This window comes from Denticeps clupeoides, chromosome 17 (genome assembly GCF_900700375.1).
Source record: "Denticeps clupeoides chromosome 17, fDenClu1.1, whole genome shotgun sequence".
Classification (NCBI taxonomy): domain Eukaryota; kingdom Metazoa; phylum Chordata; class Actinopteri; order Clupeiformes; family Denticipitidae; genus Denticeps; species Denticeps clupeoides.
The window spans coordinates 20,163,945-20,180,746 of NC_041723.1; the positions used below are offsets into that span (position 1 = coordinate 20,163,945).

The 16,802-nt window shown below is 41.8% G+C and overlaps 2 protein-coding genes across 4 annotated transcripts; both read left to right on the forward strand.

The window, feature by feature from the left end:
- The first annotated feature begins 302 nt into the window (after positions 1-302).
- Positions 303-3,204, forward strand: LOC114767036 (DEP domain-containing protein 7-like). 2 transcript variants are annotated; one of them, XM_028958505.1, is made up of 9 exons: positions 303-405; positions 501-924; positions 1,015-1,115; positions 1,193-1,388; positions 1,725-1,981; positions 2,058-2,200; positions 2,275-2,400; positions 2,761-2,833; positions 2,902-3,204. In XM_028958505.1, the coding sequence occupies exons 1-9, from the start codon at positions 330-332 to the stop codon at positions 3,111-3,113; spliced, it is 1,608 nt and encodes a 535-aa protein (XP_028814338.1). In that variant the 5' UTR covers positions 303-329; the 3' UTR covers positions 3,114-3,204. The 2 variants fall into 2 exon arrangements, with proteins under 2 accessions (XP_028814338.1, XP_028814339.1); XM_028958506.1 differs by lacking the exon at positions 2,761-2,833.
- Positions 3,205-8,190: 4,986 nt separating this feature from the next.
- On the forward strand, positions 8,191-15,590 carry tcp11l1 (t-complex 11, testis-specific-like 1). 2 transcript variants are annotated; one of them, XM_028958445.1, is made up of 10 exons: positions 8,191-8,272; positions 8,909-9,048; positions 9,140-9,272; positions 9,717-9,837; positions 10,195-10,415; positions 10,519-10,655; positions 10,874-11,046; positions 12,533-12,714; positions 15,006-15,178; positions 15,266-15,590. In XM_028958445.1, the coding sequence occupies exons 2-10, from the start codon at positions 8,916-8,918 to the stop codon at positions 15,484-15,486; spliced, it is 1,494 nt and encodes a 497-aa protein (XP_028814278.1). In that variant the 5' UTR covers positions 8,191-8,272; positions 8,909-8,915; the 3' UTR covers positions 15,487-15,590. The 2 variants fall into 2 exon arrangements, with proteins under 2 accessions (XP_028814278.1, XP_028814276.1); XM_028958443.1 differs by having other exon boundaries at positions 8,229-8,280.
- Positions 15,591-16,802: the final 1,212 nt, after the last annotated feature.

Here is a 16,802-nt window from a genome sequence, read left to right on the forward strand (position 1 = left end):
AAGAGACAACGCGAGAAAAAGCAGGGCGCGTGGGAGAAGCTGTCTGAAGAGAGAAGTGCTGCCACCTGGCGGATTTATACACAAATATTTAGGAAAATCTGTCTTTTAAATAAGCATAACCATGATGTCCAGCATGTGTATAGGTGTGTGTGATCAAGAATGAATATTTAAAAATGTATATTATTCGCGTTATTATAATTCATCCTCCATTTGTCAAGTGTCTGTGTGTTCTGATTCGTCGGGCGAGTGTGACGTCATCGCCCGCTATTTAAACGCCCCGCCCAGCGTCTGGCCTCGCGTTAAGTGGACCTGCGTGAGGGCCGACGTTCATGGCGACCGTGCGGGAGAAAGCTGTGGCCTTGAACCTCGACAGAAAGCTGTACAGCCCCATGCATCGCCCTCCAGGTATTCTGGCCGCGTAAATTCACAAGTAACGATATGGAGTCAGTATTGTGGTAGGAGGACATGATTGCATTGACCTTTATTTTTTTGTTCTTAAGATTATAAAATATTGGGAAAAGCGGGCTATGCCCAGGTGACTTGGAACAGCGTCATTTCCCACCTGCAGGCCCGGGTTGAAGTGAAGAGGCGCCGCTCGCACCTCAAGTTCTATAACAGCTGTTTTGTAGGCTCGGATGCTGTAGATGTTGTTCTGGCTCATGTGGTCCACAGCAAGCTGTTTGGTGAGCGTGATGTGCCTCGGGCCACGGCGGTGCGTCTGTGCCAGGCCCTGATGGAGAGGAAGGTGTTCGAGGCGGTGGGCAGCAGTGTTTTTGGGAAAGACCGGAAGCACGGTGTCTTCCAAGATGCTGATTGTTGCCTGTACAGGTTTTTGAACATGGAAGCCATGTCACTGAACCCCTCACTAGAAAATGTGTTACTCTCTCCATTGATGCCAAGCTTCTCCAACACTCCTTGCTCATGGTGAGTTAACATGGTGGGTTTTTTTTTTTTTTTTTTTTTTGTTCCAAACGCCCGGTCCTCAACTTCTAATGTGCTTTGTCAACTGTTCAGGCAAGAAGGACCAACTCTTTCTCCTGACAAATCTGCGGAGATAATCACCAATAATATGAGCACATCACCACAAACTCTACAGGCTGCTTTACCCCAGACTTGTGAGTCTTCAGACATTCTAGGAAAGTTGATGTCAAACTTTGAAATAACCAGATTAAAATTTTTTTCTTACTTGCAGTGATCGATGAAGTCTGGCAGGAGCAGATACTTCTGCGGCTCCTACAAATGATGGAACTTCCTGTTTTGGATGGGTTGTTGCATGCAGGGGACTGTCCCTCACCCTCACAGTCCGATCCACATAGTAATGACCTGGTCTCGCAGTGTTCCAGCCGCTGCTTAGACCGGGGAATTATCAAGGCTTTTAGGAATTCTCAGTGCGTACTCTCGTGCTCCTTGAAATTCATTGCTTTGCAGAATAGGGCTGGTGCCTTTGGGGTGGTGCACTTCAGGAAGTGAAGGAGGAAGTGGCATTCAGTGACCTTCCATCTACTAAACTACTCTCTGCAGAACTTTGTGTTTGTCAATCCAACCAGTGGTCTCAACGAAGGTCCTATGGATGAGAGGACTGATTGCAGACCTTTTAAATTAAGGGCCATCCAAAAATTCTGGCATGAGTTTCTGGACTTTAAGACTCCTGATTTGGAGAAACAGATTTCAAGAGCTGTAGAATTAGGCCTTGCAGCTATTTAAATAACTTGTTTCTTCTACAGGAACGATGAGTGGCTCGCTGCAGCAATGGACTGCCTCGAGTACCTTCCTGACCACCTGGTGGTGGAAGTGAGCCGTGAGCTTCCCAGTTTCTCACAAGAAGCAGATGAACGCTTTGTCCACACCAGAGATGCTGACTTCAAGATGTTCAAGTTGCTACTTTTTGATGTCCTGGTCAGGCACTATGGACTCTCGTGCTGTACTCCCCTTCTACCAGACCATATGTCTGATATCTACACGGGCATCATTGAGTTCCTTGGTAAGGTGTGTGTGTGTGTGTGTGTGTGTGTGTGTGTACTTTACTCATTTTAATTTAATGATTTTGTGCTATATAGTGAATGGGAGATTTGGGTCCGCACTAGAGGCTCTACAACTTTGTCTTAAACTCCTTCATGCTGATTGCCGTGAGGAACTTCACAAATTACTGAAGTTTATGGCTGTTTCTGCTGACCCACTAGCCACAACACTCCAAAAAGAGGTGGATTATGGTGATTGGTTATATTTTGTTAATTTACAAGACTCCTATCTAATGGTTATGAATGTTTAATATAGGTTGAGAACAGAATGGCTGTGAAAAGAGCATTTTCCAGAGCAATTGTCAACTACAGGTGCTTATCAAAAGGAAAATCAGACCTCCTGGTTCTTTTCATGTTGGACAATAATCATGATATATTCAAGGTAATTCAATATTAAATTAGGGCTTAATATGCTTTTTCATCTAGCTGTTTACAGGGGAATAAATGTATGTTCATTTGACTATGCAGTACCAGTCAAAAGGACACCACCTCTGTGGTGGTTGTGGAAGCTAACATTTGGCTATATTGAAGAATCAAATGCAAAACCTATTTAGTATATACTGTACCAGAAGAAAATTAAATTCAGAGTCTCCTCTTCATAGCTCTTTGGTCACTATTCATCATTAATAATCAAAAGCCGCTTCATGAGACTCTTTATCATGAGTGAAATGCTGCTTTTTTTTTTTTTTTTTTTTTCCCTCTCTTGTCTAAACTTTTGACTGGTAGTATATTTATTCTCCAGATACCAGGCCCTCTATGCAAACTTGTTAGTGAAAAGCTGGCCAATATTATGCAAGGAAAGGACACCAAAACTGGTAATGTTAATTTTCATTATTACCAGTGTAAATCTGATTTAAATATATTTAAAATCTCTTCCTTCAAGGGCCTTCATTTTGCCTTCACGACACAGACACTGGCTCTACGGAAAGGGTTAAGTCATCCACAAATGCTGAGCTTTTGGCATTGCTCAGAAGTATTGATGAGAACCCAAAATATTCAACTAAAGAAAAAAAACGTCTGTTTGCTCAGTTCTACAAAGGCCATCCAGAGATTTTTTTGCATTACTTTGGGCCTCGAGCATCTACCATAATTTAGTCCAAAATAAACATTCACTGTAGATTGTATGCTGTGTAAATTATTTTATTTTTTGTATTTGTAAAAATTATTTATTAAACTTTTCACTGTATCTGTGTGCATGACTCTTACATTTTTCACTAAAGGAAATAATTAACGTGTTTCTATGGAACCAGAATAGTGCAACTATAAAAATATGTAATTCTCAATTTCCACTCATAAAAGAACCTGAAAGTTGAGTCGTGGCAACTGGACTTTCTTTAATGTGGAGACGTTTCATTCTGCATCCACAGAACTTTCAATCGGATTAACGCTTGCTTGCGCTGAAAACAATTTGAATGTAAAACCCATAGTACAAATCTTGCAAATACAAATTCAAACTTTTGCACTAATTTGTCTAGTGCTGGGAGGAAAATATTTTCTAAGAACAGCATTCCTGTCTATAGTAGACTTTAGTTGGAGTTAAATAAAATATAATATACTCCTAAAGATGGTCACACGATTGATCTTGTACTGACCTTTAAATTTAGAAGATTTCAAACTCGACCAGGTAACCAAATGACTAGAAATAACACCATGTCACTGCAAGCTACGTCAGACAATGTTGCTCCCCTCAAAATGCAAGATAGTAAGAGATACAAATTTAACACAATCTCTTGGTATAGTGATCTCACACACATTGTGGACATCAATAGAGATTCGTCTTCATATAGTAGAGTTTGGTGTTTCACAAGGTTCTGCCCTTGGCCTGTTACTATTTTCCTCATACATGTTACCTTTAGGTCACATCATTTGCAAACACGGTATTAGTGTTCATAGATACAACTGTGTGTTGTCAGCGTAGCAACCAGCAATGCCAGATGAGAGGCAGCAGCTGAACATTTACATTTAAGGCATTTGGCAGACGCCCTTATCCAGAGCGACTTACAATGTGCTTTCAAGTTACCATCGATGAAGAGATCAATTCTGGTTCACTAGGACCCCAACTATGAATACAATCTTTTTATTCACTCTGTTGTAGATTCTGTACACAAGTTCGACAAGAAGAAGGTTACAAGTTCATCTAAATATTCTCTAAAGAGGAAGGTCTTGAGCTGCCGTGTGAAAATACTCAGTGACTGAGCTGTTCTGACCTCGAGGGGAAGTTCATTCCACCACCGAGGGGCCAAGACAGAGAAGAGTCTAGATGAGCGTCTTCCTTTTACCTTCAGAGATGGAGGGACCAGGCGAGCAGTACTGGAGGCTCGGAGTATACGAGGTGCAGTGCGAGGTGTAATAAGGGCTGAGAGGTAGGATGGCTTTGGCTTTGTTTGGCTTTGTAGGCCAGCATCAGTATTTTGAACCTGATGCGTGCAGCTACTGGGAGCCAGTGGAGGGAACGTAGTAGAGGGGTGGTGTGGGAGAACTTGGGAAGGTTGAAGATCAGTCATGCTGCTGCATTTTGTATGAGTTGTAGAGGTCGGATGGAACATAGAGGTAGTCCAGCTAGACGGGAGTTACACCAAGGTTACAACAAAGTTCTAGTTCCTAGAACTAGGAAATTTGACCACATCACCCCAGTCTTACAATCACTGCACTGGTTACCCATCAAATTTAGGATTGACTACAAAATCCTACTTTTGACCTATAAGCTCTAAATGGTATTGCTCCACCTTACCTGAGTGAACTTTATGTTATTTATGACCTGCCACGCCTCCTGCGTTTGAAGGGAACCCAAAGTCCAGAATGTCACAGCTGGAGCAGATGGTTGCCGGTTCGAATCCCGAGCCACTGAGGTGCCACTTAGCAAAGCACCGTCCCCACACACTGCTCCCCAGGCACCTGTCATGGCTGCCCACTGCTCACTCAGGGTGATGGTTAAAAGCAGGGGACACATTTCGTTGTGTGCACCATGTGCTGTACTGTGTATCTGTCTTTCCTTGTGTACAAAAGGGTCAACTGTAGGGTCTGTTAAAGCCCATTGAGACATACTGTATGTGATTATGGGCTATTTAAGAAATAATTGTTGTTGCCGTTGTATATCCACCAATCAGATTAATTAATTTTATAGCTAATCACAAAGCCCTGAGTAAGGTAATCTCTGCACCGAATAAGATGAAGGCACTAGAGCACAACATAATGGCAAGTAGTAGAATGAGATTTGTTTCAATCAGACACATTTATTTAAAAAACTGCAAGTAGGGTATGCAGATTTACTTTTTACTTTAAACCCTGCTGTCAGTCTGTTTTAATGACTCTCTTTTACCCTCAGATTGTTTCCAGGACTGAGGAGGTTGATGATTATCTCATTGGTGGCAACGTGTCAGCAGACGTTCAAGACAAGGGTACAGAATAGTCCTCAGTCAGTGGTGTTGGCAGGCCTCAGTTGACAAGACAGCCTACCTGGCCTATGCTAATGAGTACATGAAATCAGTCTAAAATCAGTCACACAGAGAGAGAATGCTGGTTCAGAGTGGCCTTCTTTCTTGCATCCTTTGACAGCTCAGCTGGTCTCATTCATGTCTGGAGCCCAGGCAGAGGTCAAGAAGATCATTGGCAGTCTTTCAGGTTGGGAAACTTCTCAGCTTTTAACAGAGTGTCTGTTAAAATGTCAGGTTGTACATTAAATACATTCTTAGGAGGACCCCTTTGGAGGTTGTGACCTATGAAACAAATTCTTGAACTGGGTTTACCTCGTTCAAATAACCTCTGTTGTATTTTGACTTGTGACTGCATTGGCATAGCAGATGCTTGCTGATACTTTGTCTCCCAGCTTTTCTGCAGCAAGGGAATGAACCCTGAAGGTGTCCTTGGTTTCCTAGACTATTGTGAGGATGGAATCATGCTGTTTTTCAAGGATGGTTTGAAGACTGAGAGATGTGTAAGTCTGAGTCTTCCTGTTGTGTGGTCTTGTGTTGAGGGAAAGGCCCATAATGAAGATTCTGTGGATCAACTTTCCCTGGCATCTACTGATAGACCTACAGCCTCTGGGTTTACACACAGATGCAACTTCAAAGTCTCTTGTTCATCCCATTTGTCTTGAGGCAGAATACAGGGAAAAAGTCACTAACTAGTTGGCCACTAATCAGCATTTTTGCAAACATGTTTCTGTAAAGTAGAATTTACAATTTTATGTGGAGTCATATTGTAAAATATCTTGCCATTGCTTATTTAATACTATATAATTCAGTAGTTATTTATCTTCTGCCTCACCATCACTGGCTGTAGCATCCATGGCAACGTTGGCAGGAATCTCATTCCAGCACCCCTCATCTCCCTGAACAAGATGCTCTTTTAAACTGGCATTATCTTTTTTTTTTTCTTTTTCATTCTGTTTTTGGTCCCCATCCCTGGAGGTAAAGATGCAATATGGTAGATTTTTAAAAACTGAGTTTTTATAAGCGAATGCTCTGTGCAAAGCTTGACTTGGTTCCAGCAGGTGGCTGGAGGGTGACTCTCTGAAGATACCCTTACTTCCCTCCACAATGCTGCTTGTCAGCTCAGGCCCTCCTCATCCTCCTTTTTGTCATATTCCAGCTAAACACAGCACAAATAACTTCAAATCAGTGTGTGTAGTTGTCATACCAACACAAAAATATCTGCCAACAATGTGATAATGCAAGGTAATTACTGCTAAAAATAATGTGTCAAATCTAAATAGTGATAATTTTACACTAGAATGAATTGTTGGGATTTCATGAGAATTTTCCCAGAATTACATCTTACATTGTTGGCTGGCCACAGGTTTATAGTTGCTCCCTGCCATTTTCAGCTCCTGGGAGAGTCGTACGTGCTTAGACTCCTCAGTCTGCAGCTTGTAACAGATTATTACTTATTAGTTTCTTGTTTTGTGATTTATGCTGCTGCATCATCATTGGCTGTTTTACAACCAAGAGTTCAATCGCTTGTCTAAAGAGCCAACACAGAAATTACAGCCACTATCTTGTCATCACTCCCAAAAAGAACAGAAGGTCTGCGTACTAGTCTGGATAAAAATAAAAAACTAAAATTGTAGTACCTCAAATATTTGATGAGCTGAAGGACTTCTCTGCACGGTTTGAGGCAGAGATCAGAGACGACCCCTTCTCCCAAAAACCAGGTCCTCTCCTCGGAGACGTCAGGATCACCTTCCGAAGAGTAAACCCACAGCGGGTGCTATGGGACTGTGCTGACCAGCTTGCGGACATCTTCACAGATATCTTCAACACTTCGCTGAGTTCAGCCGTGATACCTAGCTGCCTCAAAACCACCAAGATCATCCCAGTGCCAAAGAAGTCAACTGCCTCCCGGTCCATAGCACTCACAACCATCATTATAAAGTGATTTGAGATGCTGGTACTGATGCACATGAAGACCCAACTTCTACAGAATCTCGAACCACTTCTGTTCACTTACCGCTCACCTATCCCTCAGAAGCTGGTGAGGACATTGGACGAGGACTGCTGGGAATAAGCTCATTATTTATCAGACTCCCTTATCCAGAGCGACTTACAATCAGTAGTTACAGGGACAGTTTTCCCTGGAGCAACTTAAGGTTAAGTGTCTTGCTCAGGGTAGTAAGTGGGATTTGAACCTAGGTCTTCTGGTCCACCCAGTTCCAACCACATCATCAAGTTCGCAGATGACACAACTGTAGTGGGGCTCATCACCAACCACGACGAGTCTGCCTACAGAGAGGAGATAAAACATCTGGTGGTTGGTGCCAGAGCAACAACCTGACACTCAATGTCACCAAGACCAAAGAGATGGTTGTCAACTTCAGGAAGAAACCGACTGTCCGGTTTCATGACTTGTGTGTCTTGTTTGAAATATCCCACATATACTTGAAGCAGTCCACTGCACAATGCAGCCACTTACAAGCATCTAACACGATGTTATTTACATACAAAAATACATTTTACGGGTGTAAATTATACAAGTGTATATAGCACTATTCGCGTTCCCTCTAATTTAAAACACCGGGAGTCTCAGTAGTATTTTGCCGCATGGAGCCTGTGGCTGGAGCAGTACTGGGAGCGCCTTTAGCGGCGTCTGGGGGTTGTAGTTCTTTTTCGCCACAGCTCTGTCTTAATGCGGGTTTTAAAACTACAAACCGCTGCGCCCAACGTCACTTCCGTAAATTCAACCAAGCAGTAGCTCGCAATGCAGCGTTCGGGAAACTCATTTGCCACATGAACCATCTTGGATTTTGGATGAACAAAGTGAGAAGGTTTTCAGATTTTTTTTGCTAAATGTCTAGTCTGATGTGTCTTTCCCCCCTTTGGTTAGCCTGGTTTGTAGCTGACTTTAGAATTATGGCGGAATGAACACATATCATGCTTAAGGTTCACTCTGGACAACATTTAATTGGCTTCTTGTTTATGTTGTTGTGTTGTAGTGATGTTCTTATTCTGAGGGGTTATTAGATATGAATCTTGGTGCGACTTGTGACGAAATGATTCGAATGATTGCTGTCATATTTAGACTTGCCAGTAACATTACATTCAGTATGTTATTGTTTAAAAAAGAAAACGTCGTAATATTCGTTTAGTGCGTGTCTCGTATATTTAATGCGCCCCACAACTGTCATTTATTTACACAGTTCATAGCAACAGTGAGAACGATGATGGGAAATATTAGTCACCAGAAACATAGATGGCGCCCTTTCGATGTTATTTTTCCTCCTGAGGATGGAAACGATTCACATTTTAACAGAGCAGTTTAGTATATTCCTCTCGTTCCAGCGATTCATAGGCCAGTTCTAGAAAACCACAAGACTATTGGCACACTTGTCAAGTAAAAAAATAGTTATAAGTGAACCATTTTCGTTTTGATGTTTCAATATTCCTATGTTGAAGAAATAAAATGCCAAAAGTCACAGACGAGCCTTCAAAGGAGGAAGAGAAGGAAGAAAGCAGAGAGACCAGGGTCGTGGAAGGCCAGAGCGAAGCTGCAGGAGATCTGCACACGCCCAGTCCTCAGAGACGTCCACTTCAATGTAACATCATTTTCTAGCCATTGGTCCATACTCTTTTATTTAAGTCATTATGGATCAGCTGATTGATTTTGTGTTCCAAATTTCTCTGCAGCAAGTCCTCCCAAGTTTGTCTCAGTAGAGGAGCTGATGGAGACGGCCAAAGGAGTGACTAATATGGCGCTTGCGCACGAAATCGTGGTGAACAGGGCCTTTCAGGTGAAGTTGTCAGAGCCGGCAGAAGGAAGGTGAGCTCTTTCAACAGACCACCACCACTAGTTTTGTGGAGATCCATTTTAGTGAGCGTTTTTCCATATTTGTTCTTGTTTCCATGTGAGTTTGAGAATTCTGCTCGAGCCATTACTAAAGACAGAATTGTGGAAATCCATCTAGTCTAATTTAGGAGGGTTTTCAGTTGCAGTTTTGTCTGAAATAGAAATATTCCCAAAGACAACAATACACAATTGTTGTCTGTATTTTCACTGAATGTTGTAATTAATGCTGCATTGAGAGACCCTGTATACCTTCCAGCAGTTTATGGGAGGTTATGAGAGCTCCTGTATAAAAACAAGACATTTGTAGTTGAGAAGAACCAGAGAAGTATATTCCTCATTGTTCCTAATTCCTCATTGTTCATCTGTGCAATAAGCAAGTTAATGACCTGGAATGAATTCTACCTCTTCTGTCTCCAGTTTGGAAAAAAGAGTAAAGGATATAATGCACAAAGCATTTTGGGATAGTCTTGAGGCACAGCTGAATGAAGATCCACCATCTTATGACCATTCCATCATACTGGTTGGAGAAATAAAGGAGGTAAAACCAAAACTGCATACATTTTTTATTTGACTTTTTTTTTAATATTAAAGTTTGAATGTCCTCCAGTGGGGCAGTGGGGGAGAATCCCAAACCGCCAAAGTGCCACTGAGGTGCCACTGAGAAAGGTACAGTCCTTACAAACTGCTCCCTGGGTGCCTTTCATGGCTGCCCATTGCTCACTAAGATGATGGGTTAAATGCAGAGGAGACATTTTGTTGTGTCATCGTGTGCTGTGCTGCAGTGTTTCACAATGACCATTATTTCACTTTCACTTACAATTTTGATTGTATCTATGTGTCATATTTCAGGTTTTTAATAATGTTTCCTAATGTCTCAATGTTCTTGATATGATAGACCCTACTCTCGTTCCTGTTGCCGAGTCAGGGACGCCTCCAAAAGCAGATCGAGGAGGCCTTGGACCTTTCCTTGATCCAACAACAAGCTGGCAATGGGGCTTTGGATATTAGAAGGATAGCTCAGTTCATAATTGGCATGATGGAAGCTTTGTGTGCACCTTGTCGGGATGAGGATGTCAGAAAATTGCATGACATCTCTGAAACCGTTCCCCTTTTAAAGTACGTTCATTTTAAAGAATGCGTGTCATTCCTAATGTGGAATTTCTGAAGTAATGGGACCTTGCTAGTTAATTAGATTAAAGTAACTACATGTTTATTGCAGGGCCGTATTTTCAGTACTGGATGAGATGAAGATTGACATGGCCAACTTTGCTGTCAGCAGCATCCGCCCACATCTCTTAGAACAGTCGGTCCAGTATGAAAGAAAAACATTCCAGGAGTTTCTTGCTAAGCAGCCAAGTAAGAAACAAAATACTGTGGTTGTTAAAAATAACTACAATTGACAAATGATGATGATCATTTAATAGAACAGTAATTACTCTTTCAATTGCAAAATTCACATTGGAACTAATCTTTTAGACTATAGCTGCAGTTACAGCATTTTGTTATTATTGTGTGTACTACTTGAGTATTACGCCCGGTTTCACTAACGCTACTAAAGTGTGGCTGTATTTCAGATGCCTTGGACTTCACTGAGAAATGGCTGCAGGATACTGCTGTTGCTTTGCGTAGTGGGGAGATCGGACCTTCAGTGGGAGCAGAGTCAGGCTCCTCCCCACTTCTCACAGTTCACAACCATGCCTACCTGAGGCTTCTGAAATGGGACCACAATTCTGTACCGTTTCCTGAGGTAGGATACCAGAGCAGTTAAAGAGGAGGATTTATCTGCAGGTTCAGAAGCATAGATAATACTTCACCCCACAACACCTCAGACGGCTTAAATAAAAGCACTGCAAGAACTGTACACAATAACCTGAGCATCATCAGTATCAATGAAATTAGCAGATGGATGTCCCGCAGTGTCACAATCACTTCACTTTCGCACTGTCATTACTCATTTTGCTTTAGTTTTGTTTCTTTATTACATTCCACACCTACTGTCCCTTTAATCTCACCTTTATCTCCAAAATACTTGAGAAACCTGTAGCTGAATTTTACTCCATTCCCACTTATTTCAGAACAACCAGTCTGGTTTTAGTCCACTTCACAGTACAGAAACTGCTCTAGTAAAAATGACTAATTACTTATTATAGCAGATGCAGATTACTATGCAGATGACACCCAGCTCTACATTAAAAGCAAACCCACTGCCAGTCTTCCATGCTCCTCCCTTACTGATTGCTTAATACGACCTCCCCCCCTCCTAGCTTCATATAACTACCATTCTGCAGGAGCTCCGGTAGATGGTGTCTCTCAGGTACAGAGTAGAAAAAGAACAAGAACAATGTGCAGGATGTGTGTAAGTGTTGTTGTACAAGTCTATACTGTTTCTATACTGTAACTATGTCTGCTGAGTATGAATAAATATATGTAATAATGTACATAGGTCTATAAATAAATAGTGTTTATATACAGAGTACATAAAGTGCAGTGTGCCATGTTGAAGGTGGTTTGCAGTGTGGAGGGAGATGGCGAGGGGGAAGAAGCTGGTCCTGGTCTGCAGGCTTCTATAATGCCTGCCAGAGGGCAGCAGGTCAAAAAGTCTGTGTCCAGGGTGTGAGGGATCTTGATAGTCTTTTGTCTTTTTGAATATGACTCTCATGGTCTGAGAGTCCTTCAGGTGCCTTTTGGCTGCCATGTGCTTTTTACTAAGGAGTGGCTTCCGTCTGGCCACTCTACCATACAGGCCTGATTGGTGGATTGCAGCAGAGAGGGTTCTTTTTTTTTATTTTTTTAGAAAGCTCTCCTCTGTGCACAGAGAACCTCTGGAGCTCTGACAGAGTGACCATAGGCCCTTCTCCCCGATCACTCAGTTTAGGTGTCCAGCCTGCTCTAGGAAGAGTCCTGGTGGTTTTCAACTTACTGTTGTCATTGGAACCTTCAAAGCAGCAGAAATGTTTGTGTAACCTTCCCCAGATTTGTGCCTCGAGACAATCCTGTCTCTGAGGACTACAGACAATTCCTTTGACTTCATGCTTGGTTTTAGCTTGAGCTTCATGGCAAAGGCTGTGAATACAGTATGTACATGTGCTTTCTCAGCTTTTGCTCATGATGGGGTGATTGGTCAAATGGAGAGGACATATTTTGTTGTGCATCACAATTATTACTATGTAACTATGACAACACTTTCCTCCTCTTTGTAATCTTTTGGTCTCATTTCTCTAATTTTGTTTAAGACACTTCTTATGGACCAGTTGCGGTTCCAGGAGATGCAGCTGGATCTAGAACGTTTGAGTGTGGTTGCATCTGTGCTGCTGATAGTGTATAATTGTGCTGGGGAGGCGATCGCTGGACTGCCTGGCCTCATGGAACGTCTTAAGAAGACAATCGTTGTGCTGCTGTCTGAGATGCACATGTCGTAAGTAGTAATAGTTTATAACGGTGGTCTTTTGTATGCTTTTTGTGTTTTATATATATATATATATCTCACTTATTCTTAAGAATTCCTGATGGAAAAATCTATTTGGTCTAAGTATAGAAAAAGCAATCAAAAGATTTTATAAATATTTCTAAATTCATGCTTTTCATTTTCTTAACTTTCAAACTTGCCCTGACCATAAATCTCACAGCAGTAGCTGTGAGCAAGTCAGTAGCATAAACCATAGCAAACGAACAGCAGTGAAGTGAAATTGATTGTCACTGTGTCACACTGCAGTCATGAAAGTCATTGAAATCTGACTGACACACATGGCGTACATAGTTCCTGTAAGACTGATTTTTTACTCGGGCTCTGGCTGCGCAAGAATGGTGCTCTAGTGGTCAAGGAAGGTTGCTGGTTCGAATCCCGATCCGCCAAGGTGCCACTGAGGTGCCACTGAGCAAAGCACCGTCCCCACACACTGCTCCCCGGGCGCCTGTCATGGCTGCCCACTGCTCACTCAGGGTGATGGTTTAAATGCAGAGGACACATTTCATTGTGTCACTGTGTGCTGTGCTGTGTATCACAATGACAATCACTTCACTTTCTCTTCTTTCAAATTTAAAGGAAGAAACACTGTAGTTTTAATTAAACTTTTCAGGGTTGTCATAAGTTGAGCTTAACAATTTTCTGGTAAATGTGACTTTTATTTTTTCTCCCCCCATTTGCACAGAAATTTGGTCATGAAAATATAGCCTTAGAATAATTGAAAAGTAATGGAACTTCTTTTGTAAAAAAGGACCCTGCACTAGAGATGCATGTAACAGTGTAGTTCTTGGTGCCAGTCCCAAGTCCCCTAGATAAATGGGGAGGGTGGCATCAGGAAGGGCACGTTTGCCATATCATTTGTGTAGACCAGCAGACCGGTGTATTCGCTGTGCCGATCCTGTCACAGAGTGATGTTCACACAGTAAAATGGCGGCTTTATGCTGGTATTAACCTGTATTAGGCCTGAAGGCTCATTCAACAGGGTCAGCTGAACCTGGAGGGAGACGAACATTTCACTGTGGAGACAGGCGAGGTCTCAGTATTGGTGCAGGACCAGGTCGTTATTGTTGCGTTTGATTTATTTCTGAAATACCTTCTCTTCACCTCTAAATATTTGCATGTTTTTTATTTCACTTTTTGGGAAATAGAACAAAAAACAAGCACTACTTTTTTTGGAACTCGTCTGTCTCCTTTCTCTTCTGTCTCTCTCCGCCGACTAGGCATCCTGCCACAGATCCCCTAGAATAATGCTTTGTGTTCATAAATATATTTTTGCTGAATGTGATATGGATTTTTAAAGTTGTCCAAGGTTTTTGCTGATAAATTCATGAAATTATATAAAAATTCATTTTTAATCTCTTCAAGATGGCAGATTTGATAGGACCAAAATGTTTTGTAAAAAATAAAACTTCAAAGTGGAAATTTGGTGTCACTTAAATGTGATACACACCAGTGATGCCAGTAAGCCATCCACCCAAACAAACTGGAGGGAGGCTTCGTTTCATCACATTAGATGCAGCACGTGGCAGTACAGCTAAACTAAAGCTAACAAACACTATAGTGCAGTTGACTGCTACAAACTGCAGGACTGTTGCTATTGTGGAAAATGTCTGTCAGAGGAACATTCTGCACAGTAGAAACTCACTGAAGAAAAATACCGAAATTTCTACAAAAGCCTTGCAACATGCACCAACTGTTCTCACTGGAGACTCCTGGACATATTTATTGGACATAAGTTGAGATTTACAAGAAATGTTCTACTGTGTAAAGAGAATGCTGCAGTGTTTGCAGTGTTTTACTAATTAAATTAGTGAAAAAGTGATGTGATTGTTAATGTGAAACACTGCAGCACAGCACACGGTGCACACAATGAAACGTGTCCTCTGTATTTAACCATCACCCTTAAGTGAGCAGTGGGCAGCCATGACAGGCGCCCGGGCAGCAGCTTCCTTAACCGCTAGGCCATCGCTGGCCCTAGATAGATCAATTACATCTAATAAATGCTTCATAATACTGTACCCGATGGAGTTGACAAAATACAAGCCTTATGCTCGTGCTCAAGCCCTAGTGCTATTTAAAAAATCACTTAGAGGTTGGTCTATTACAGGGTTTGAGAGCAAATATTTTGATCTTTTAGTCTTCCATTTTTGGGGGGAAAAAGTAGATTTAAAAATTATGTTCCCCCCCCCCATTGTCAAGAATAAGTGATATATCATTGAATATCTGTCTTCTTTGTTGTATAGGTCTTTCAATGCTGATGAAGCATTTGCTACCATAAGTGAGAAGCTGTGTTGTATGCTGGGGGAGTGCTTGTCAGAGCACGCATTCTTACCATTCACCACAGAGCGGCAAAGTGCCCTGAAAGGCCAGATTGTTGCTGTCAGATCCCCAGACAACACCATCCGCAAGCTTATAGGTTGGTCAGATTGTCATGGAAATTCTGGAGAGAAAAAAACTTCTGTTAAAGTTTCCTATTCTTAAATTATTCTATGTCTTGCCGTAGACTCCCGCATTCAGACCTACCTGCTGACGGTCTTGGAGCGCACCCCCCATAGGAGTCCCATTGCCGTGCCTGGAGGACTGGCTCCCATCGGCAAAGAACTGGACGATGTTTCAGTCCGCTTTGGCCATTTGGTCAATTTTAACAAGCAAGTTTACTATCCATTCTACCAACGCATCTTACAGAACATTTTAAAAGATGACACAGTCATGACCTCTGTCTAGGCCTGATGCTTAAATCCGAGGCTTTATGTATGTGAACCTGTCCTGCTTACACTTATTTATTAAAGTATTTGGTTACCAAATAAATGCGATCAATTAGAAATCGATCAATATGTTGCTCAGCTGTACTGTAAACATACAGTGAGTATGGAAAGTATTCAGACCCCCTTACATTTTTCACTCTTCTTTATGTTAGTCATTTGCTAAAATCATTCAAGTTCTTTTTTTCCCTCATTAATGTACACACAGCACCCCATATTGACAGAAAACACAGAATTGTTCATATTTTTGCAGATTTATTAACAAAGAAAAACTGAAATATCACATGGTCCTAAGTATTCAGACCCTTTGCTGTGGCACTCATATATTTAACTCAGGTTCTGTCCAAGATGGCGAGAAATAAGATGGGACCAAGATAGAACTTTTTGATCTTAATTCTAAGCAGTGTGTGTGGAGAAAACCAGGCACTGCTCATCACCTGTCCAATACAGTCCCAACAGTGAAGGTGGTGGCAGCATCATGCTTCAGGGTATTTTGCAGCTGCAGGGACAGGAAGTGGGGCACCTGTCATGGTGCCCACTGCTCATTCAAGGTGATGGGTTAAATACAGAGGACACATTTCACTGTGTGCACCGTGTGCTGTGCTGCAGTATATCACAATGACAATCACTTCATTTTCACTTCACTTAAAACATTCTCAAGACTTCTCAGGACCTCAGACTGGGCCAAACAAGACAATGAACCTAAGAACACAGCTAAAATAATGGAGAAGCTTCACAACAACTCTGACTCTTCTTGAATGGCCCAGCCAGAGCCCTGACTTAAACCCAATTGAGCATCTGGCTGTCCATCCGTGTGGACAAAAAAAATCTGTTTTTCTTTGTTAATAAATCGGCAAAAATGGCAACAAATCTGTGTTTTCTGTCAATACGAGGTGCTGTGTGTACACTAATGAGGAAAAAATGAACTTGATGAATGATTTTAGCAAATGGCTGCAATATTACAAAGAGTGAAAATTTAAGGGGGTCTGAATACTTTGCGTACCCACCGTACATCTGTGTAGCTTCCAAAGGCCTTTGTCCATTGGACATGCTTTTATGATAGTTGATTTTATTACTTATTTCATACGTGAGTAAATTAGAACGATGCACCCACAGTTCAGAGGAGGTGTCCTATTATTCTGACACAACTGACACCCAACATGATTTTGGGGTGTTTGGGCCCTGTTAAGCGTCCAAACAGCGGATTTTCCTGAGCATCACAAAGGTGTACTGATCAGACAAGGTTTGATAGATGTGTTGCTGCCATTTTGAAAATAA